This window comes from Pelecanus crispus, chromosome Z (assembly GCF_030463565.1).
Source record: "Pelecanus crispus isolate bPelCri1 chromosome Z, bPelCri1.pri, whole genome shotgun sequence".
Taxonomy (NCBI): Eukaryota; Metazoa; Chordata; class Aves; order Pelecaniformes; family Pelecanidae; genus Pelecanus; species Pelecanus crispus.
In genome coordinates this window covers 38,146,150-38,170,896 of record NC_134676.1, presented here as the reverse complement: position 1 = coordinate 38,170,896, position 24,747 = coordinate 38,146,150, and the positions used below count along the sequence as shown (strand labels likewise).

General features: G+C 38.7%; 1 protein-coding gene across 1 annotated transcript in view; it reads right to left on the bottom strand.

The window, feature by feature from the left end:
* Positions 1 to 24,747, bottom strand: part of FOCAD (focadhesin) — a 128,534-nt gene that overhangs the window by 71,173 nt on the left and 32,614 nt on the right. Inside the window, exons 11-15 of the mRNA XM_075725886.1 lie at positions 23,562 to 23,819; positions 7,852 to 7,956; positions 7,338 to 7,439; positions 6,685 to 6,815; positions 5,000 to 5,126 (exon numbers count right to left, since the gene is read on the bottom strand). Of these exons, the coding sequence (XP_075582001.1) occupies positions 5,000 to 5,126; positions 6,685 to 6,815; positions 7,338 to 7,439; positions 7,852 to 7,956; positions 23,562 to 23,819 (723 nt within the window). The remainder of the gene's footprint in view (positions 1 to 4,999; positions 5,127 to 6,684; positions 6,816 to 7,337; positions 7,440 to 7,851; positions 7,957 to 23,561; positions 23,820 to 24,747) is intronic.

The window sequence follows — 24,747 nt, the reverse complement described above, 5'->3', positions numbered from 1 at the left end:
GATGGGCAAAGGTGATGTGCCCATGAAACTCAGAGAATAATGCAGGGTGGGAGTGACCACAGCTATTGCAAAGAAAAGTGACTCAACACAAAGAGGACCTTTTTTTAGAAATACAGCTATACACACGTTCAGTGGATCAACCAACGGTGTAAATGTTTCTCCCCAGTTCATTAAAAGAGTGTGAACATGTCCCTGAGTCAGTCAGATCAGCATACAGGGGAGTGAATACATGGCTCAGCCCAACACAGAGTATAAAAACTAGACAGCCAACAAAAGAATTTCAAAGAGAACAATGGGCCTGGCTTCAACCCATGTATTCCTTCCTGACGACTCGCGACGCTCAGTATCATGACAGCGAGCATATTACAGAGACCTGTAATGGGAATCACATTGGTATTGTGACTGAACTGTATATTACAATTGCTATATTTTGCTAAGTGTAACTTACATTTGTATTGTGGTTTTGGTATCTTTTGTATTGCTCTGCTGAATCAGAAATCCTGTGTAACAACCAGCTTCAAATAAGTAAACCTGGTATTACACATTACATCCTCCACACACAGAATATCTAAAATAAACTGGTCAGGGAGTATTGGACTCTGACACACACTGCGATAACGAAAAATGACCCTGGTTGCCCTGTGATGTTTGTGGACAAGTATGATCTAGGAATAAATTAGGGTAAATAAAGCCATTTTATTTTCAAAACACATTTTGCCCAATACTCCAAACCCAGCTGACTTGACAACATGATGGTGCTGCAGAGGCAGAAGTGCTACTATTAATCATGAGGATTAACAGCCAAATCACTCCTCAATGCCATTTCCACAGTAAAAAGTTTGGCCATGATCATTTTGTCTACAGAGTATGTCCACATTCAAATGAAAAATGTTCACACTGACATTTCAGCTACAAAAGCTGAATTCTTTTTTTGGACTGCACAAGTAGTTTTCCAGTTTCTGCTAAGAGATTATGAGTACTGGGAACACAAGTTTCCTTAATTTATTTTGTGTCTGCAATGCCTCCAACAAGAAGTTGAAGACGAAATGGAAGAAGTAACATGCAAGTTAAGAGCCACTGTTAGTGCTTTAAATTACGAAGTTTAAGACATCATTTTAAAATTGTAAGTCATGTTGTGTGCTCTGAAGAAAATTTTCCTAAGCTTAGAAAAACTAGTAACTTCTCCACCTAAAATACAATGATTTAGTCTTCCTGAAGCTATTCAGTGTCCCTCAAGCTATTGCTATATACCATTTCTTACAAAAAGTGCAAGAGTACTAGCTATTTTATTAGCAAAACCAGAAGACAAGGTTAGAATTCGGTTCCAGCCTTGAAGAAAAAAGCAAATGAAGTGTCAAAATACAAAAAAAGGCAAAGCTTGGGAAAGCAGAAATATAAAGAGGAAGAGAAGAAAACAACATGGTAACACCAGCTAGACTACACTAGTATGCCACACATCCTAATCAAGCGACAGAAAATGAAGTTGCCACTGTAGTGAATGTTTCCAAGACAGTAAGAGATTGAGTGCAGAGGCAGATGCAGAAGGAGGAACTGTTTGTGACTAGATGACTTCTACAGGTCCCTTCCAACACAAACTATTCTATGATACAACATCGTGCATTTGTAAGAGGAAAAATTAACTTTACATTGCCACAAATTTTTTACAGTGAGGGTGGTGAAGCACTGGAACAGGTTGCCCAGAGAGGTGGTAGAGGGCCCATCCCTAGAAACATTCAAGGTCAGGCTGGACGGGGCTCTGAGCAGCCTGATGTAGTTAAAGCTGTCCCTGCTCACTGCAGGGGGGTTGGGCTAGGTGACCTCTAAAGGTCCCTTCCAACCCAAAGCATTCTATGATTCTATGACATTTCTGTCTTTCAAAACCAAGAACTCACACCAGTGATGAAGATGCACTGAAATGGATTTTTGCAGCTGACTTGGAAGTGGAGCTGGGAACATGATTTTCATTCAGTGAGGGTGTAAATCACACAGTTCGGATGGGGGGGGGGGGGGGGGGGGGGGCGGTGGTGGAAGCAGCAGCACTTTTAGGAGCAGCAGCAGGTAATTGGGAAAATGGCAAATACTCGCATGGTGGGTGTTCACCACACCAGTCAGACTGAATGCAGGCCAACAAGGTTCCTAGTCAGCTTATTTTACTCACTCATTCAGTATGTGGAAAAACTTTACCTATATAGAGTTCATTCTGGGAGCCTAGCAGCTCCCTTCAACAGCAGACCTGCACAGGTAAGGAAATGCACCTATACTACTGGCTAAAGAGTTCAAATAGAAATTACGATGTTACTATGTACAAGGCCAAGGATATAAAGTAAGGCAGAAAGAATGAGGGGTAAATCAGACCTGAGAAAGTGAAACTGGCAGAAACTTCAGCCCAAGAAGGTGGTAATGATCCTCTGGTAACATCTCAATGCAAACCCACCATTTTAAGAGTACAGTTTTTAAGTGTATACTGTTTAAACAACATACAGCTTTGTAATTCCTACTAAATGTTAAACTCAGTCAACATAATTTGTTCTCACACAACTTTTCAGTTCATTATATTACTCCACTATGCTGGTTTCTTTCTGATCAATAAAACAAATAAATGTGAACTGAGGGAATAAACAGCAAGAAACCACTTCCACAAGAAGCTTGGAAAGGGATTTTAGGTATTATGCTTAGCATTTTCATTCTTGAATGCTTCTTGGCTTGTGTACAGTACTTCATACATGAAATCAGTTAGATGCCAGGATAGATGGGCCTCACAGAAGTACACTGGTTTCTGTTCAAATCACTGGAAAGACACCCAAAATATTTGTCCAGAAATAGGAAACACGGCCTGGCAAGAACTGAGTGTATTTTATATTTTTGACCTGCAAGTCACTGGCACTATTCATTAAAAGCCTTTTGTTATACCTACCAAAAAAAAGGGGGAAAGGGGGAGAGGGAGGCTAGCCCTTCTTCAAGGGCTAGCCCTTCTTGTAAGTCCCACAAAAGCTAAGCTAATACTCTTAATGCTATTCATGTAGTACATACTTTGCATAAAGCCATTACATTTGCACAAAACAATTACTTCTTCCACAACATTTGACCAAAAAAATCAATGTTACAGCACGTTTTAATATAGCATTTCTTTTACAAAGCAGCCTTTCTGAGACTGTCAGAACTCAGCTTTAACAAAGCCACATGGTGTATAGGGTTCCATCATCAACTATGTCAACACTATACATATGAAAACATAATTTGTTATACTGGTGCAGAAGTTGACCGAAAATTAGGTTCTCACTAAAATCCTGCACCTAGGCAGCTGTACATGGCAAAGCTCAAAGAGATTAAATCCCTTTCCCGTGGTTATCTGTTAAGACAGTGGCAGAGAGAGAAAGCACCAAAACAAAACCCTCTGACCAACCTCTATGATTATGCCCTTTAAGGTTTCTGCACTGAAAACTTGAGTCTAAATGCTAAATATGGGACAGACTGCATTACTTAACTGAAATGGTTACCCAGTTTACCAAACCACAAGAGAATTCTCTATTAAAGTTTCAGGATACCTGGGTGGCAGATCTGGTCTCCCAGAGCATTACACTGGCATGAAATTGGAGAAACAAAGCAAGCTGGGGAGGGCCTGTGAGAATTTGGACAGGAAAAATTGGTACCTGTCCACAAAGTGATTCTTTCCTTTCCTTCCATCCTGAGTACCTGGAATTGTCTCAGCCTTCCACTTCTCAACAGTGGTACAGTACATCTGTTCTCAAATGAGGTTTTTATAGTAGGATGTGACATCTGTCACAGCCCTAGCTCCTGCTTCTTTGTAGGAAACAAAGTCTAAATATAATCCAGCCTGGGAAAACACTGCTTAAACACCGAGGCCAGCATTCAAACAATCTATGTGACCTTAAGAAGAGCCAAACTCCATACCAAAAACAAACACCATAATTACCCTGAGTAAGGTGGTTCTTAGCAGCCATTGTCTGAAGCTTTTTAACTATATTGAATACTACTGTCTATGGACTGCTAACCATTTACTATGTTGCTCTTAAACTGCTGAGAATATTTCAAACGTAGAATGTGGCAATGGCTGGATTTTGTTGGATTGGCCTCACTGCAGTAAACATTGCACTAAAAGTGAAGAAGTGGATGAACCTAAAATTGCTGTTTGGCAGAGAATGGGTCATCAAATCTTTCTGCAGGCTATCGTTAGCCCACTAACTCAGATGGCCTACATAGTCCACAGTTTGTCTACAGTGTGATTCACACCATGTCTGTGCCTGCATCACCATGTCTGGGACATCACTGTGGAAGCAAAGAACCTTGGCTCCTAATTCAGGGATACTGTAGGATCACAGGACAATTTGGGTTGGAAGGAACCTCAGGATATTTCTAGTCTGACCTCCTGCTCAAAGCAGGGTCACTACGAGATCAGACCCCGTTGCTCAGGGTTGTATCCAAAAGGAACATGAAAACCTCCAAGGATGGAGATAGCACAACCTCTCTGGGCAGCATGTTCCAATGCGTACTTGTCCTCTTCATCAGTAAGTAATGAATGCATTAGAGTAAAACAGAAGCCTCCCCATTACAAGTGATTTCACTCCCTATCAGGTACACTATGTGAATGAGACCCAGCAAGGCAGAACTGTAAGAAGGTATCAAAAATGAGATTATTTACACACCTGTCAGCCAATCAGAATTATGTGCCAAACAGCCATTCTTTTCAAATCACAAGGAAAAATGCATGAAAGAACGTCTTCAAAACAAACTGCGAAGCTGACCTAAAATTCCAACCCATGCATGGAAGGGCTGACTTGCTGTAGCAGAATTTCACAATACAATTTCCCAGGAACAATTAACTGATGTTGGAAGCAAGGAATCAAATTTGTCAGAAGAAAAAAAAAAAATCTGCAACAATCCAATGTACTTGTTTTTAAAAAAAAAAAAACAACTAGGAAAAAAGTCCATGATCCACAAGCAGAACACAAAACACAGGGACAAGCCAATTTAATCTTACCTCAGCCTCACAAAGTGCTTGAAGACCCTGTAACGCTATGGCAGCAGGGGAAGCTTGGTCAGGTTTTGTGCATTCATTTAATACCTGGGAAATTGCAGCCAACATGTCTGCTCCGTGCTGGTATGGCCTAAAGGAAAAAACATGAAGATACAAGGTAATATTCATGCATACACACAAGTTCTATTCTGTAAACAAAACCAATACTTAACGAATTTTTGTGTAAGTGACAACTAAGACTAAAACTGGGAGGGAAAAAAAGATACAAGGGAGGATATGATAGAGAGCTCTAAAGGCTGAGTAACATGGAGAATTAAATCAGCAGATACCAAGTTCCAAATGAAAGATCACCAAGTGGTTAAGCTACAGAAATTTTTGTCCGAGGATGTTGTGTATGCTAAAAGATTACATCATTCAAGAAGTGACTGAGAAGGAAAATCCACATGTGCTATTCTTTGTTTCTTCATTGTAGTCTTCTAGAAGTACTCACTACTGTGTATTAGTAGAGATTCTGGCAGCAAAAGATTTTGGCCTTCTTAGATAGGAATATTTTTCCAATGTTTTTGCTGCCGGAATGTCAAATATTTGTCTATCCTTCAGTGTTTACTTTCCAGTCCTTTACTATCCATTCAGTTTTATTGGGTGGTGGTGGGGGAGGTTAACTGCTGATTCAGCAGTTCCTCATACTGTTTCATTAAGAACTTGGGGTAAATAGCACCTGTCTGGTGATTTATATGCATGGAACATTCAGGCTTCCTCTATTTGCTCTCACTTTCTTCCAAATAATTTCTAAAAGCACAAAGAACGTGCATATACCTGAACTCTAACTATACCACTTACCTGGCAAAAAGAAAATTACAGCTGCATTGAGATTTTTCTCTTGCTTTTCACATATTTTTTTTATTTCTTGAAAAATGCTGTCTAGCAAAATTAAAGAAGATTGAAGAGGTAAAGGAAAGAGTATTTTAAGAATTTTTTTTTTTCAGTTGATGATTGAAAGATACCTGAACCTTCCCAGCTGTTAGTAACTGACCACAATAAGGAATGTGAGAAGTAGAACCCAAAAGATAAGTGACAAAGAGAAAAGATGGTATTATGCACATAAAATCAGGAAGTAATTGATAATGTGTTTAAAAATAATCTTTACATGAACTGTATATTATCATCAATTACTGATATTCATGGACAGTTAGAGCTGGAAAGGATCAATATATCACCTAGTTAGACTTGTACAGCTGTATTCTGTGGTGAGTATTACATCTGAATAAAGACCAGGAATTGGCATGTGACAAGACAGCCTTTTCAGAAAAGCACCCAATCTTTCTTTGAATAAATCAAAAGATAGACAGATTATTAGTTGTTTCTTCTAATGTTCATCACTCTCTTTTTGTAATTTGAAAGTGGTATGCTTTAAGTTTCTACTCTGGATCAGTATAGGATGCATGTTTTGTTTCAGGATGAAGACATTTTAATTTTAACACTATTTATATGTGCTTTCTATTACTTATAATACAAAACCCAAAACTTACTAGCTGCTGAGACTAGCAATGCCTGAGTCAGTATCTCGTACAACTAGAAAAATATTACCCACAATTAATATAACAGAGTAGGTAAAAATAACTATGCAGCTTTTCTGAAAAAATTGTTCTCCCTTACAAAGACATTAGACAGGTAACACTTGTGCTTACCTCTGCCTACATATATCTCTTATACAAGCAGCTTTAGCAATCAGCTTTTCCCATTGAGCATCTTTGTCAACAGACAAAGAGGGCATATCAGACATCGCCAAAAACTTCTGCAATTCTGGGTAAATTCGATCCTAGAAAAAATTCAATTTAAAAATTATCATCACACCTTCAAAAGTTGGTGAGAGGATTTTCAGTTGCCAGCACTTTTACATGACTTCTAAATACCACTTTTATTGCATACCATACTTCACTTTTCTTCATTATTGGAATCTACCGCTGCATTGAGATCTAACTGGCTTTTCCAGACCAAATCCCTACTGCTACTTCATAAACAAAGCAGCAAATTATTGCCATGTAACTAAGGTCTTGTTCTTACTGCACATTACAAAAAGCAGAAAGCTGTCCTTCAAACAATTTTTTTTTCCTAATTCCAGTCTGAGACCTGATGAAAAGCAGGTTTCATGAAAGACATACTATTGAAATTTTTCATTAAAACAGAATCAATATAGGCACCACTTCCACCATTTACTTTATGCTACTGATAATGAGATACTAGTATAAGCAATGTTCCAAAATTAGTTTCCTTCCTTGGTTAGAGGTAATGAAGTTTTTCAAGTATGCTCATCTTAGTGACACTACAAGAATTTTCTAACCTGTCTTTCCCATAAGGACGTCATCAGCCGCAAAGTAATTGCTCTAAGCTTTGGCGTGCTCCCCAGCATGTGTATGGCACGTAGAATCTGAGCTACACAAACCTGAAAGAAATTTTTTAACCAAAAGCCACTGTTATTTTTTATGTCCAAGAACAAAGACTAATCTACAAATCATTATTTTACAGCCAAGTACAACAAGGAGATAACCGTCCAACAGCAATGTCAGAAAGAAACCAGAAGTCATTTTCTGAAAAAATTCTTGTGCATAATGAGTCCAAGAGCATCTTCTTGTGATATACATACAATGATGATACAGTGCAGACAATAAAGCATAATGTACATTTCACTCTTTAAAACAAATGTCATATCCCATCCAAAATATTAGAAAGTTAAGCTGAAGCTTACAAATCAGTTATTTTAAGCAGGCTATGCATTGCTCAGTCTAAATAATTTCTTATAAATAAATGACCTTTTACTGATAGTTCTTCTTTTACTAAAATTTTTTCATCCTGACCTTGTGTACACCCAGTGTAGGCAATGTATACAATACATCCCTGTAAAGTGCAGGCTCCAAAGGTCTTCCCAATTTAAATATCAGAACTGGAATCAGATTTGGGACCTGAAATAAAACAAAAGCAGCAAATAAACTTGGAACTATGTTGCCAACACAGTATTTTACATAAGACAGTGAACTTGTCAGAACATATTAGAAACTCCTACCTTTTTGCGCTATTTTTCTGATAATAGGAAAGAGAAAGGATCTTTAGATCCTTTAGAAAGATCTAAAGTCTGTAATTTCATAGGACTTACAATTTATTTCTTTCTAAGTTATCATCTAAAATCACCTTGTTATATGTGTTCAGCTGTAACCACTGCAATAATCTAATTTCCACAATAAATTCATTTTTACTTGAAATTCCATTTCACACACTGAAAGGAACATGTAATTGAAGATAGTACATTAAAATACACACCAAACCAATGAAGAAACTATTCCAATTCTACTCTGTCATTACAGAGGAATTCTGATGATGATCCTACCCCACAAACCTGTCATATAATACAATATAATTTACTGCATTCTTTAATATATGGTACGAAATTTCCAGAGCGCTGCCCCTGAAGTGACAATGAGGGAAAGGAGACTTATTTACCTCCACTCCCTTTTTATTTAGATCATATTTCCAGTATTTTCATACCTGCAGGTCCTTCAGTTTTTTCTTGCACACATTCATGCCACTATGTTGTAAAATGAGATCTACTCATGATGGCCTTGCTTTGCTCCCCTTCCCCTCCCCCCCCCCCCGCCCCCGATTTTATGGATACTTAAAAGGAATTACACAGCACTGGTCTACATTCTGCCTTTATACTGTAGTAATGATCTTCACTTAGTCACATGGGTTAGTGTACCATAGATAAAACTTCTGTTAAAAGATAGTGTCATTCCCAAGAACAGAAAAGCTAATTAGGAAATTTGGTATTTAGCAGCAGTAAGTGGACACAATTATTTTTGAGTCTTCTGGCTTTCAGAAAATTATTTTCCTTACGTGGCAAACAGGGTAGATTTCCATTTCACTTTTCACTCCAACAATGGAGTTTTCCATTTCACTTTTAGTGTTTACCTCTGGAGTGAGTCACCCTTGGAAGAGTTTTTTTCCTCTTTAAGCTCAAATTACTGTAACTTTAGAAAACTCATTCACTAAGTCCAAGATTGGAGGCTTAAAGCAGGAGAACAAATGTTTATTAAATCCCATACATACTGGGCTGAGCTAAAAGACTGAGCAACTCTTAAACCCAATGTTTACAAGATTAGATCCAATCTTTAATCCAATCTATAATTCAGCAATCTTACACCTCTAAAAATTTTCCAGGTAAAGCTCACCCTTTAGATATATATATATATATGGGTGGTTTATACATACAGTGGTTCAAAAAATGATTAATGGGAAATTCTGCTATAACATTCTCTTAATATGCATTTTTACATAAGCAGATGTCTTCAGATGATAAAATTTTTCACTGTACAAAGGTCTGTCTCGGTTGACAGAAACTACAGAGCAAGAATAATGAATAAAAATGCAAGAGCTCTGGCATTTTGCATACTTCCCGCTGTAATTACTGGTTCCAAATTACAGACCAAAAAAAATACTGTTTGTTCTACAAGACATCACTATCTTTACAGTTGAGCAATCCAAATGCGTGCTTCCACAAACTTAAAAACTTTTTTCTGGAACCCATATTTAATACCTAAGGAATTAACTATAATACATTATTTTTCCTGGTTTTCCAAATACTACTTGACATTCTTAAATAGAATTAATCCCTTTAGAAACCAAAATTTCCCCACGTTTTTGACTAATTGACTAGTCTCCCTCCCTCTCTCTATGTCCCAAGGTTGTTGTCTGCCGTCTATACAGGTAGTCACCACCCCATCACCTGCCTAGACAGAGGGCTGGCTTTACTGTAAATCTTTCAAAGCAAAATCAATAAAAGTGGCTGAGGATTTAAGGTAGTATTCACTTGAGTAGACTTTCACACCCAGGAGCACTTTCAATACAAGTTTAACAGTGCCTTACTTTCCCACCTGTTTATTCCAAACTGAAAGCATCTTCTTAGCTAGCACCCTCCCTCCCCTTTCTTTCAGGCCTTTGGATTGAAGATAAGTTGGGCGGTTTATCCAGCTTTTGTTGTGTACTGGTTTTGGCTGGGATGGGGTTAATTTTCTTCACAGTAGCTTGTATGGGGCTATGTTTTGGATTTGTGACCAAAACAGTGTTGACAGGGCAAGGATGCTTCAGCTATTGCTGAGCAGCATTCACACAGCGTCCAGCCAGGCCTTCGCTGCTTCCCACGCGGCCCCGCCAGCGAGGAGGCTGGGGGTGCACAAGAGGCTGGGAGGGGACACAGCCGGCACAGCTGACCCCAACTGACCAAAGGGACATCCCAGACCATATGCTGTCGTGCTCAGCAATAAAACTGGTGGAAGAAGGAAGAATGCTCAGAGTTACAGCGTTTGCCTTCCCAAGTACCCATTACAAATGATGAAGCCTTGCTTTCCTAGAGATGGCTGAACATCTGCCTGCTGATGGAAACTCCTTATTTTACTTCGCTTGTGCGCACTGCTTTTGCTTTCCTTATTAAACTCTCTTTATCTCAACCCACGAGTTTTCTCACTTTCACTCTTCTGACTCTCTCCCCCATCCCAGCAGGGGGAGCGAGCAAGTGGTTGCATGGGGCTCAGCTGCCTGCCAGGGTTAAACCACAACATGTACGAATTAAATTTTTTTATGTTATCTTTTACATAAAACTGAATGGCAGGTGAGCAAAATAGAAATAAGGTATCAGAGATACATATGAGGCAGGATCTGTTAAGCTAAAACTTCATATGAAGCATAAATATCTCAAAGAGAACATTCAATCCTCCAATTACACACACATAATGACTAGTTTTCTAAATAAAAGCTGTAGGAGCAAGACCTCTTCCATTAGATGAATTAAAAATTTTTATACACAGAAAATGTAAATTGCAAATGGGTTAACTAAACACTCTGCCTTACATATATCACAAGACTGTTAGATTTACACAAACAGAAGAATAGAAATCTGTATAGCTGCTTTTATAGGAATCTAGGCTGCAATTGTAGGTTTCAAAAGCCGATGTGTAATAAAATACATCAATGAATTTTCAGAATTTCAGAGATAATTAGGTAGAGGTTATTTGTTTATTTAACTGTGGATATCTTACAGCATAGATCAGCATACAAGGAATAGCTTATCTGAATATGCAAAGCTCTAAGTGACAAGTTTAGCTTTTCATCTCAAGCATTCCTCCGGCTTTGGGGTTTTTTTGCAGGGCTTTTTGGTTTTGCTTCTTCACTCCCAAAAGCTGAATCTATAAAAAATGCTACTATTCCTTAAAGGTAAGGGTAAAACAGACGGACCACAAAGAAGAGTCACCGACCAAGATTTGGTTTTGTATCATTTTCTCCAGAGCCTCGCGCCAGTGTGAACATTCCCAAACAGCATTCTTAACCAACATTCTCCAAGGCCAACCTAACAAACTGGTCTCAGCAGGCCAAAGTAGCCCAGACAGTTGTAGGCAGAGATAATTTTGACATATTTTTAAATCACCATCAAGTGAATAAAGTAACACCAACTTTGCAACAGTTCAAGGTAGGTTTTGAGATGGATACCACTCCTCCTGTTCAAAAGGCCACAAACCTGACTTTCACCAGAACAGTGGTGGTTCTTTGCAAGGTGCTCTGAAATTACCAATCTGCTTTTTCTCTCATCAAAAAGTTAACTCATCCAGAATAAACAGTCTCATAGAAGAAAGACTAAAATATAATAAGAAGTAAGACACTTCTGAGAGTAACATACTCCCTGAGAAGCAACATACCTTGTGGTTCTTAGATTCTCTCAGATTTTCTCTCATATGACAACAGGTAAGAACCTTTAAAACCCCAAACTCCTTTCAGACCTATCACATGGGTCTACACCACAGAAGTCAAAGGAGTCCACATACAACCCACCTCACAGCACCACCTTGGAACAGGGCTTTCATATAACTTGGGAAAGGAAGCTCCTCAGTAATTCTCTGAACTACCTTTTCTTCTCTGTTAAAAATAAGTCTTTTTCTCCCCTCCCCTCCCCCAATCTGGCTTTATTCTCATCACAGCTCAACTGCTATTTCAGACACGTGTAGCAACTGGGATCTTTCTCCCCCACCCCACTCTCTGGAGGCTTCCCTGAATTTATGCCATCATGTGCCTTAATCAGCACATTCCTCCTAACTTAAATGTCTTTGAAATGCTTGGTCACACTTTCAAGACCATCATCAAAGTATTTTATAAATCCTGCATCATAAAGAGTATTCCTTGTTATCACAATACTCTTTAAAGCACAAAAGCAGGTGGGGGAAGCAAGTCATCCCAAACTCACCAGCACATGGCAGAGTTTGATTAACATCAATTCTGATCCCAGCCAAAATTCAGTAATAAGATGTCTACATTAACATTGAAAAACAGAAAAATAAACTGTCACTCAAACCATGAGATTTAATTTGCTGCCGTACCTTTCCTTCCCACTCCCCAACTGTAATGATTTGTTTAGACTAACCTATGCACAATGCAGCTGTATTCCTCACTTTACCCATGCTAAAGGGACAACAGCACTGCCTAAGAGAAAATTATGTTCATTAGTACACAGGAGGAAAACTAAAAACAACTTCCTGATTAAATTAAATGGAACCCAAAAGAAGACTTGAGTACCAAAGGCTCCACATCCTCAAAGCAAGAACCTGTTTTGGTTAAATCAAACCTTAGGAAAAGGGAATCTTGCGCAGAAACCAAACAATACAGGAAGAAAAAAAAAAAAATCCCTTCGAAGGTAGGAGACTTGATAGGTGGAAGCAGTTTTATTTCTGGGCACCTATTGTACCTTGGGTGTTAAGAAAAAAAAAAATCACCTGACTTACTGTTACATAAATCTTTGAATGACACACAGTAAATTGCAGGGTGATGAGCAAGCAATGGACATTCTGTACCTCTGGGGGGGCAAGCATTAACACTAACACAGCAACCTGCATCACCATTTTAAGTCCCAAAATTATCAGGGAGGTTACACATGGTCCTCCACGAGATACATAAGTCTTCCATACAACTGTTAACACAATGTGTGAACAGGGAAGAAATGTCTTCTAATAATATTATCCAGCAAGTTTTGTATGCAGCAGCATGGCTGGAAGACTCTCACTCTGAAGATAAGAGGGTTTTGTTAATTCTTTAAACCATACCCATCCCTGATAGATGCTGACATTGGTTTACCCTGTGCTAGACAAAAAGGCTACATAAAACATCAGCAGAGATGTCAGATTTGTCATTACAATGATCAAGCTCCTTACCTAAATTCCTTCCTCCTGATCTCTCCCCATAGTGCCTCCTCCTTTTGACAAAAGCAGGATCTTGCGCAACTCCATTTGGTCTTAAGCTAGTTCTCTATTCAATATGCTACTTAGAGCATTTTTCTCAGTTGTAGCTACATTGGACTACGCATATGGCAATCAGACTGAATGACATTCAAAATAAATGATGATGAAAATAAATGATATTCATAAGCCTTAGTTATAAGAGCATTCAACCCTTTAAAGTCAGTCCTGCTCGGGCCTAGCCTTCATCAGCTGTGATGAGAAGTTCATTGCAAGTCCTGCGTCTAAATTTATTTTCTAGTTATGAAGTTTATTCTACACTAAACAGGTAGTAAATGAAAGTTCTACAATGACTTTTACACTAACAACTAGTAAACAGATGCTAAGTTTGATTTACAAAATTCTCAGGAAAAGAATAAGCATGTGCTACTATAACACCAGTTACATATTTCCTTAAAGGTACTGTACTTCAAAGTGCACTTGTTTTGATCTGTACATTCAAATTAAAAGATTAGGAAAAACCAAAAAATATTCCTGTACAGCAAAGCTGCTCCTCTCTCCATCTCCCTCATATAATGGATAAACAATGCTGGGACTAATTTCGATATTAAATTTCTGCTAAATCTTCATCAAGGGCTTAATAACTCAAAAAAGCTGGTAACGATGATTCATTAGCTCCCAGTAGGTAGGAAGCAGCTCCGGAGAGGGAGAGGCATAGCTGCCTGGCAACACTGTCTTCTGCATCCACACTCTCCCAGACGATGAGGTGGTTAGGTCAAGTCTGTCATTAGCAACCTGAAGAAGGGTTTCAAGATTATGTTTTTTGTTTTCAAAATTAATTTGCACCTCAAAAATTATGCTGAGGAATGTCAATAACTCTCCTTTTTAAATTAAGTTTAAACATGCGAGACAAAATGCTTTTATTTAATAAATAGGTCTGAGAACCGTTCTCACTCTTTGCAATTTCATGGTCTGGTTTCTTTTTTCTAAGCTATAGGACAGTTGTTCTTCTTCAAAAGTACAAGCTAAGGGAGGATAGCAGGGGAGGAAGATAATCCTCCTCATCTGTTCGTTCACACTTCTTTACATTTTACTGAAGAGAAATCGTCTTCATGCCGCCCTTGTGTCAGAACAAAGAATAAGAGACACCCAGAAAACAGTAAGCCAAGTGAAGTCATGTTCAAAACGAAAAACCCATTTCAAAAAAATATAATCCAAACACATATTAACATATAATGTCCCCATTTTAAATTCTAAATGTAGGATATCACTTTACATTATTCCCACCACACTTTCTTTGCTTGCATGCTTATCCTGGAGGGTTCTTTTGGGTCAATTACAACACTAAGAGATCATTCCAGGCCCTCCACAAAAAGCCAGCCAAAAGGCAAGAAATAAGTGTCACTGCAAAGTTCCAGGTTTTATTTCTGGGACATGTTGGGCTGAATTTTGGAAGAGAGGTAGCATCAATCTAGTTCTCCAGTAGGCAAGGCAGTGAAATGAGCAGATTTTTGAAAGCATTCAGTACTCTGGCATTTCTTCCTCCAGAAAGCAAGATGAAAGTACAGAAAAATTCACACAAATGAAGGAACCAGTTTTTCAGATACGTGCACAAATGAAGATAAGTTACTGTTTGTAAAAGTTATAAAATAAACTGCTCTCAAAAAATCAGAAGCACTTTTTAGAGAACATAAGCTAGGTTTTCAAAAGTTTCATGTACTCCAGCAGGATTCTAACCAGTAAACTTCAACTATGAAGAATCTGTCCACAAGATCTCGCTATAATATGACTGTTTCCCTATAGCTACTCTCCAAGTTCACACAGTGAGACATAGAACAATACCATCAGGCACCACCTGAGTGAGCCAAATCCAGTTCAACATATCCTTAAACATGTAAAATATATTTCTATTCGGGTAGAAAACCTTTTTCTTTTTTTTAATGCACTCCCAGCCCCCAAAGAACACAAAATAATCTATCTTCAGATGTACTTCCCAGAAGGGTGTTGTTTACCACGAAAATACTTCATTCCAGCAGTTGAAAGACCATAAAAGAATGGGTGTCCTCTAGAGCCTCATAATCCTCTAATAATGGTAATAGATTTTGTGTTACTATTCACCAGTGACCTCTCAGTCAGATGATTTAATTTCTTCCCCTTGCAGCACAGCTGGTTTCACACAGAGTTTAATAACAGTTTTTGCACAACAAGAAAATTCATCCGATTAGACGGACTGTATTAAGTCTTTCATGAACAGCATGTGCCAGTGCAGCCTCTGCAGTGATTTGATTTAAGACAGCCTAAAAGCCCGTATACTGCTCTTCATTCGTCAGCATTTTAAAAAGATTTTTGGATTTTCTTCCATAGTGTTTCAGACCATTACTCCAAAATGCCTCAGCTAAAACTAGATCTAATATAATCACTAATCTTGCACCATAAAAAGGCTTTTACTCAGTGGGGAAGGAGGTGGTACATATACAGAAGTCCTCTTCATGGAATAAAGCATAACCAGAACAATGTCTGTGAAATCAATTATGGTAATTATTTTTAAACCTAGCAAAGTTTTTTTAAGTGCTCCATTAATTTACGGCAGAGACAACAGACTCCTTAGAAAAACAACATTCAGTGTGGAAATGGGAGATCCTGTTTGTGATCCCCCCTCATGGAGCTGCAATAAACATGAAAGCAATAAAGATAGCATTCTTGATTCCCATTCTCTCTTTCTGACCCTGTTTTGTTTTGGAACACAATTCTTCAACTCGGGTCTTGCACAGGAATCATCCATGGCTTTTCAATTCAACATCCACAGCTACAACCACTAATAGTCTGAATCACAAAGTAACAGAATTTCACTAGCAGCAGAATTATTATCTTGATCACTTAAAAAAAAAAAGAAGAAAAAAAAAAGTACCACAGAATTCTTTTTATGCTATGAACCTCCCCCTGACATCTCAACACTTCCATATATTCTGCTGTAGTACAAGCAGTCCACAGTTTGGCTGCAAAGTTGACACTTCATTTTGCCCTGTGGACATCTTATTTACCTTCTGCAAGGCTAAGCTCTGCTAGCCCAAGTTTAGTTTGATTTGAATGTGAATCAAAGACATGGAATTCAGAATGTACCTGTATTTACTTGGTTTGACCTTCTTTCCATTACAAACACCTGGGTTTAAACTGAGTGTTCAAGCACTGCTAACACCGAAGGAGCAGATTCAAGTTAATACAGGTGACAGTTTAAAAATAAGCTTGGGATTAAGAGCCAACAGATCCACACCCAACCTCTGACTTTCTTCTTCTCTTCTTCACAACAGCCTTCTAATTACTGTGCTGCACACCACCTTCCACTGTGTCCTTCAGAAAGTGCCCTATGGAACTGGAGACTCAAAATAAACGTCTAAGTTTGTTATGATGAGCTTTCCACTTTTTTAACTTAAAGGACATTCCGATCACTGTTTTACCACTTACTTTCTCCATCTTTTAGAAAGGACCATTTATTAATGTGGAACTGAATAAAACACAGAACCAAATAATGCAATTCCCAAAGTACAACTTTGCCATCAATGTGTTAGTGGTTGTTGCCATCACACTGCCCACTGAGTTTATTAAAGCAATCGGTTATTTCCCCCAGCCATGAGTTTCAATGCTTCCTCCCCCTGTATTAACTACTTTAACTGCAAGACAAAGACCACACAAGTCCTAGGTAATTCTCCCTGCCTTAGAGAGAGCATCGCACCTACAAGAAACAATGTGATAATCTTCCAGTGCAGTGTTGTGCCATGCTGTAGTAATCTCTGTGGACCCATTAAGGTGACTCAGAACTAAAATAACTTGTCAGAGTAAAGACAGATGCCAGGTGATCCCAAGTTCAACTAAGCCAGACAGTTAAGTCCCAGTTTTAAAGCATTAAGATCTTTTGGAATAAAAAAAAAGTAATTTAAAAGACAGCAATGCATTAGATATTGCTACCTGGAGAACATTCAGGTGTCCTTGGCTGCACTTAACTGACCACTGAAAAGGAAAACATTGCCCCAATTAAGCACAGTATTCTTCTCATGCCAAGTTTCCAAATATTACACATCAGAGTGCCCACTGTATTAATAATTATACTGATTGCTTTATGTGATACTACTGAAAAGACACCTGAATACTTTACATATTTTGCAGAAAAATATTTTAAAGCCCACAGTAATTTTAAAGACTAAAAGCTCACCATCTGCGGTCCCTGTTAGCGAACGAAACATGAGCCAGTTAGACTGTAGCAACAAATTATGGTCCGAGTTCTGCATTTTAAATAACAGTTTTTAATTCACATGGACTTCTGCTGATCATGAGGGAAACAGCAAATAGGATGCAGTTTGAACTACACGTTCTCATTGCATGTTTTTTTCCCAATGCTGGGAAGGACTTTTTCACCAGCCTGAAGGGCTGCTTAAGTTTGAAGTAGTCAGACCACCATAGCTGGCTCAAGAGGCTGTGTCCATCAATGTTATTTACTGTACTAATGAACAAAAGTGTTGGCCTAAAATAAGCAGAACAAACAAAGCAGGTAAACCCACTCACATCATGCTAAACATCAATAACTTTGGGTTAAATTCCTCTCCCTCTATCTGTCTAAAGCATCTGTAACTCTGCTGACTTGCATTTAAATTTGTCTCTAAAACTGTTCATTTAAAGTCAGTGGAGCTATTCCAGATTACTCCAATGAAATTCAGAAGAGTCAGAGTTCAGACCATTCTGCTCAGGTGCCATGTTAATTTTTTTTTCAGCATGTTATTGCTTTTTTGAATGACTACCAAATTACATTTTGAACAACTATATCGAACAGTCAATAAACAAAGCATTAAGCCTTTCCTCTTTCTGTAATATGCAACAGATTCATCACACAACTCAAAGACCTACTGCAGCAAACCAAGTTGGAGACAGTCTACAGACAAAACAAGGAAGCCCACAATAAAAAGCAAAAAGTGTAAAAAACCTTAGCATTTTTTACACTGCTAGCTAGTCACAAGAAGAAAACTGCCTTACTTGCAGCAGTTTGGATCAGAACTGAACAAAAGTTTCCCAGAATAGGGCAGATGTACATTTACTGCAGGCGTCACAACATGTAGCCATAACTTACCTACCCTCTTCCTAGAGGATAATTAATTCATTTACAAAGCCTGGGGCCTGTATCCCTGGTTATAGACTGTTTAGCAGACCTGTCAAACTACTCATAGCTGGGGTGTGCTACTCATACTAGTTTTGCATGCTGACTTTCAGAAAGAGATTTTCAAGAAAAAAAATAAGTTAAAGAGATGCACAGGTGGTTCTGCATCAGCTCAGCTTTGCTTTTACATGCAAGTGCAATTCATTTTGCTTACTCCTGCCCTTTGAACACAATTAGGTGCTTCCCACTTAAAGTGAGAAAATGAAGTTTTAATAACTACCTCGCCAAGAAAATCTAGGTCAACAAAGGACCTTTAAGCTACCGTAAGCTTCGTGTCTTCCCTCAAAAACTTGTTGCTTTCAGTTACAAGAGAAAATACATCTGGAAAACTGATTTCTGACCACTGGCTTAGGATCACATTGTCATGGCTGGATCACAATTTTCATTACCTGTAAGTTTTACATTCTTCCCCTTGTCATTGACTAGCTTCACACCTTTCCTCTCAACCAGATCTCTAAATAGCATGTAAGAGATAAGAAGTGTTATTTTCCAGCAATACCATCCTATACCTAACATGCCTGCTTATTCAAGGATTCCTTTTTGTTTCCTGAAGGTAAGACACTGAGATTGCTTACTTTTATGCTACTAACTTTCCAACTTGTACTTAAATAATATGGTCAATATTTCATGCAGCTAAAGCTTTGTACCCAGCACAATAAACAAACTTTTTAGCATGGGCTGAAAAGCATATGGTAAGGCCACTTCTATACTAGAGTTAGTAAAAAAAAAGCCTTAACTGGTGATGTACCTCATACAATGCCCCCTTCAAATCCATTATAGTGCCTATAACCCAAAACCCCAGACCTCTGATGATGATAAACTCATGAATGGAACACTTCTTAACAGAAACCTTCGCATTGTTAGTAATGCAGAAAACCTTTTCCTACCTGTGAATTGGATGACGAAGGTAAACGTATATCCTGAGTTTAGAAGACTAACATGCACTTTTAGAAACAACATAGAAACAATATTCAAACCTATGGTTTCCTTTACCTTTCAACAAAGACAACGTGGCTTGTTTTTATTTTTAATATTCTAACTTAACAAGTGGTTTTATGCTTTTTAAGAAAGGCTTAAAAAATGCTCAAGGCCTCCACTTCTTTCAAAACAGTTAATTAATAACTTACTGAATGAACTCTACACCACGCTCATTCCAAAATGTTAGAGCATGCCACTGTACCTGGTGATCATCAGCAATACCACCACCATTTGGTAAATGGCTCTCCTAAGTGTAGGTTGTTTGGAGATTTACCATGTCAGGAAAAGTAACCTTGGAATTCTTAGTGCAATGTATTTATTTCTCCCTGCCACAGACCACCAGAGCCTTTGTGACCCAGTATTTTTCACTATGAAGTTTTAAACAACACACTGCATTGGTATCTTAAGTTAAACACAGTGACAAGAATCAGGTGACAAATTAAAAGGAAGCCAAATATTGCATGAAGTAGCAAAAGCAGCTTCAAGTGCCCTCTTGCCACAGCTGTCTGAGAGACTCTTTTGCTCCGAGTACTGTGAGGTTCTGACTTGCTCGCATGTCTTGTTATGCTTTTTTTCTGCTTTTTAGTTCTCCCCTGGTTTGTGTTATTTAACCCTCCTCTAGAAGAAGTACAAGGCTGTAACAGAATGGAAGAATTTTAAATCTGTAGTTTAAGAGAAAGAATTCATCCATGTGCAAGAAAATAACAGCCGTTCTAATAAGAAAGAACCATTAAGTGGACAAAGTAAGAATGGAAAAAGATAGCCTGAAAAGAACAAAATGCACTTAATTTTGCACATTTCCACCAGATGCCTAACTCTGAGGAGTCAGTTTAACTTCTAGCAGCTCAGTATTTCCACTGACATCAGACTTGTAACATCCCAGGGCAGCTGTTCTACACACAATTCAACAAGGAGTATGCCAAGGACACTGAATAAATACTTCAAAAAGAACTATCTAGGAACTAGAAGCTGTTCTTATTTTGAACTGTAAATAAGCTGTGTGGCCTTGCAGGTTCTTCCTAAAGCGAGTATCAACATTGTAGTTCAGGCTTTGTATAAACCCTGTTATTTTGAATCAGCAACCACCTGCGTATTAATTAAAATGAAATACCATACTAACATTAGCATAATGATAGCAGTGTGCACAGGACAAAACAGGAACTTCAATAAAATGAGCAAAGCACGACACTGCCCGATTTAATTCGCATACAGGCATGGATGTACTATAACAGCAAACTGCCCAGTAACTTTTTTGAATTCCACTGATGGCTACTTGTGATTTGAAGTGTGCTACCGATGTGCTGCAGACAGGTAAAGTTGGCTGTATCCTTCAGTTTAGTTTGCAATTTTCTCCTCACTGCTATACCTCTTCTCAATATGTTGCATCCCTATCTATTCTGCTCTGGTGAGACCCCACCTTAGTACTGGATCCAGCTCTCAGTACTCATCACAGGAAAGACATGGACCTGTTGGAGTGGGTCCAGAGGAGGGCCACAAAAATGATCTGAGGGCTGGAGCACCCCTCCCACGAGGACAGGCTGAGAGAGCTGGGGTTGTTTAGCCTGGAGAAGAGAAGGCTGCGAGAAGACCTTACTGCAGCCTTTCAGTACTTAAAGGGGCCTTATAATAAAGATGGGGACAGACTTTTTAGCAGGGCCTGTAGTAATAGGACAAGGAGTAGTGGTTTTAAACTAAAAGAAGGTAGATTCAGACTAGATATAAGGAAGAAATTTTTTACTAGGAGGGTGGTGAAACAGTGGAACAGGTTGCCCAGAGAGGTGGTAGATGTGCCATCCCTGGAAACATTCAAGGTCAGGTTGGATGGGGCTCTGAGCAACCTGATCTGGTTGAAAATGTCCCTGCTCATTGCAGGGGGGCTGGACTAGATGACCTTTAAATGTCCCTTCCAACCCAAACCATTCTATGATTCTTCCAGACCAAAAAAAAAAAGCTATGATACAGATGCCACAATGAAAAATCCCTTTATGACCAATGAAACCTTCCCTTTTTTCATTCCTCCCTCCAGAGTATTGTATGTGTCTATTTCCTCAAGCTGTAGCGAGGAACACAATGAGTTAACTGTGTTTGGAGGTTACGTACTCCTTGGAAACCCAGCTACAGTTGGTTTGGCTAAGATGTAAATAATACATTTCACTCTCTTTTTCAGAGCAGTGATCTTACCGTTTACGTAAATTAACAGATTCTACATGTTCTTCCATGCCCACATAACACTCACAGTCCTGATCAGTAATTCTACAGCAAAACCCTGCAATTTTCTCCGGACTGAAAACTGGATGTTTCAATCTGTTACTGTGTGTCTGAACAGGAGTCAGAATTACTTTTTCCACATATCACCCAAAAAACAAACCCTTATCTTTAATACAAAGGTTAACAAATTTCAAGTGTCTGAAGACAGGAAACAAAAAACCTGGAACTAGCATCATTTAAGCCTAGAAATATAAAATAAATAATCAACATAAAACCTAATTACAACGCAGAAGTATGACTGAATACAATGCTGGAAAGACAATAAAGACAAGTTAAAACGCAAAAAAATGAGTCAAACTGAGGAAAAAAAAAATTAAAGAAATCACATGCTCCCAAATCTCTATCAATTTGAGTGCATTGTGAAACACACCCATACAAGAAAACAACAAAACAAAAGGCCAGCCTGAAAAAGATTTGAGAAGAAACATAAAAGGTTAACAGCAGACAATCTGCAACAGATGAAGCTGTCACCTGGTTTAAAAACCTTCTCTGGCTTAAGAAATACAGTTATCTCCAAAAGCACTGTATAATGGGCCTGGTTTAGCACAGCATTTCAGTATGTGTTCAACAGCAAGCACATCCTGGACTGCTTCCCTGAATCAGAACTACAATGCTTAGCACCTTAAGTCATCAAGCATATATTCCATAAGCTGTATCTTTTTCCAACTCCTGTGCTGCAGAGTATGATAACTCTGAGACAGAAAGCAATTAAAAAAAACCTGAAGCAAATAAAGCTAGTCTTTATGGCACATCTGAAGTTTGAAGCAACATTTCCCCCCCTCCTTGCTTTTTTTTTTATTTTACAAATAAGACATGATTGTTTCTGTGTAACACCTCCCGCATTACCTATTACTGTTTCTAGACATCACCATTTCTCTTTCCAGGTTATGCAGATAAGTATGAGCATACTGCATAATTCTTGCTTGAATTCAGTACTGAAGCAGACAAAGACTATGCACATATTTTTAAAAGCAGGAATGCAGATATCACAAGGGACTTGGCAGTCTTCCAGCAACCACAAAAGCACACAGAGAATAATTTATGAGGTCACCAAAAGCCAGAAATGTTTAGTAGCCTCTTTTCAACTTCCTCATACTGTATTTTCATACTTATTGGATAATACCAACAAAAAAGCCTGTCCTTTTTCCTAAGCCTCAGCAACTAAAAAACACTCCGAAACAGAGACATAGTACATATTTTGCTGTAAATGATACAGAAAAGGTGAGTTCCAGCCAGCCTGGGGTATAGGTGTGTGCATGAACATGTGTGTGTCTAAGGGTGAGACCGCAGCAGGGCTGCCTACTTGGGGGCCAGGGGAGTCCCAGGCAGCGGGCTCTGTGTGTGTGTGTGTGTGTGCGTGCGCGCGTGTGTGCATCTCTTTGCAGGACAGCGGGCAGTCTGCACCAGCAACTGCAGTGGAGCTGCAGCCTCAGGGCCTCGTATGTCCAGATGCCAGCACCTGGTGAGACCGGGATCCAGGGGCGAGCTACTGTGCACACTGCCCGTCTATGCCCCATTGCTGGAGGGATACATACTGTACATATCCATACACTGTACATACATTCCCACTAGTAGACCTCCATCCTGCTCAGCCAGAAAGTGGAGCAGGATGGGGCCTCTGGCGGTGTTCTGTGTTCTTGTGAGTGCTCTGTGTGTTTGTGTTATATACATAAAAGCACAGGTATGTGGTGTATACGTATGCTTCACGTGCATGTACTGACTGGGAAGACAGGCACAGTCTTCCCACTTATTGGACCTGGGGTCACAAAGCTGTGGCAGCTTGCCTGTCTTGGGCTGCAGAATCCAGCCCAAGTCCTGTAAAAAAAATCCACCAACAGTAAGTTTTTACCTGAGAACAATCAGCCTTGGCTATTTCCGTGGTAGTCTGGAGTACATCACGAAGACTGTCTCCATTTTCTTGGATCAGTAGATAAGCCAGCAGAAGAAAAACATGGGCAGGGACTTGAGTTGTAACAGGCAGCAATGACTTCACTGCAGATAACCAGTTAGTAACTGCAGACTTCTCTTTCATGAGCTCTATGATCTTCCAGGTTGTATACAATGAGCTGTAAGAGCTGGTTATGGGGAAAAGGAGTTTGCAGGACACCTGAGAGTAAGTGAAACAAACAAAATTCTCAATCAAACAAATAAGGTACCACAAAAGAACAGAGAAAAAAACCCATAACTAATCCAGTTCTGTGATCCAAACCAATTTTTTGGGGGGGTCCCAATACAATATATCTAAAGAACAAATTGCAATACATTTCTTTACAATCCTTTATATGAATTCTTGCACTAAGGATGTTTGAATGGGTTGCTGATTCCCTATTCAGGAGTTCCCCCTTTATTTGGCATCCATCACTCCTGTTCATGCCGGTGCTACTTCCTCACTAAAATGGACACAATAAAACTGGAGTACATTAAAAGCTTCTGTTCCTTACAATGACAGGTGCATCACAAAAGTGTAAGTATCATCTACATTATTTTAAGGAAATTCTCTTAACTTTTGATAAGTACTTAATAAAACACCACAGTTTTACATTAATCCAACTTTACATTTTTTTGTTTAACTCTGTCACTTCTCAGAACAAAATGTTCTATACATGCAGTCATGGAATATACCATTTAGAAGCAGGAAAGTAGTAAAATACAAATGAGGAATCCTCCTAACTCAGATTTTTATATATGTAAAAGTATATATAATTTAAAGTTCCTGCAACCTAATGTGGAAGTTCAAAGTTTTTCATTAAAACAAAAAAGCTTGCTCCAAGACAAACCATCTCTTTCCTACTAATTCTTTGTTTCTCAGAAAATGCTGTGTTTTCAGAAATGTCTTTCCATTACCAAGACAGTAGTTGGCAGGCAGTAATTACATGAAGTTCATTTATATAAAAATCAGGTCAAGAAATTATTTGAAAAGAGGTCTCCAAATGAACATTAAAAATGGAATTCAGACTCCAACAGGGCAGTGCCCACTCACCTTTAAATTACCAATGAAAAAAGAGATTGAGTTGCAAAAGCTGTTCTCCATAAAA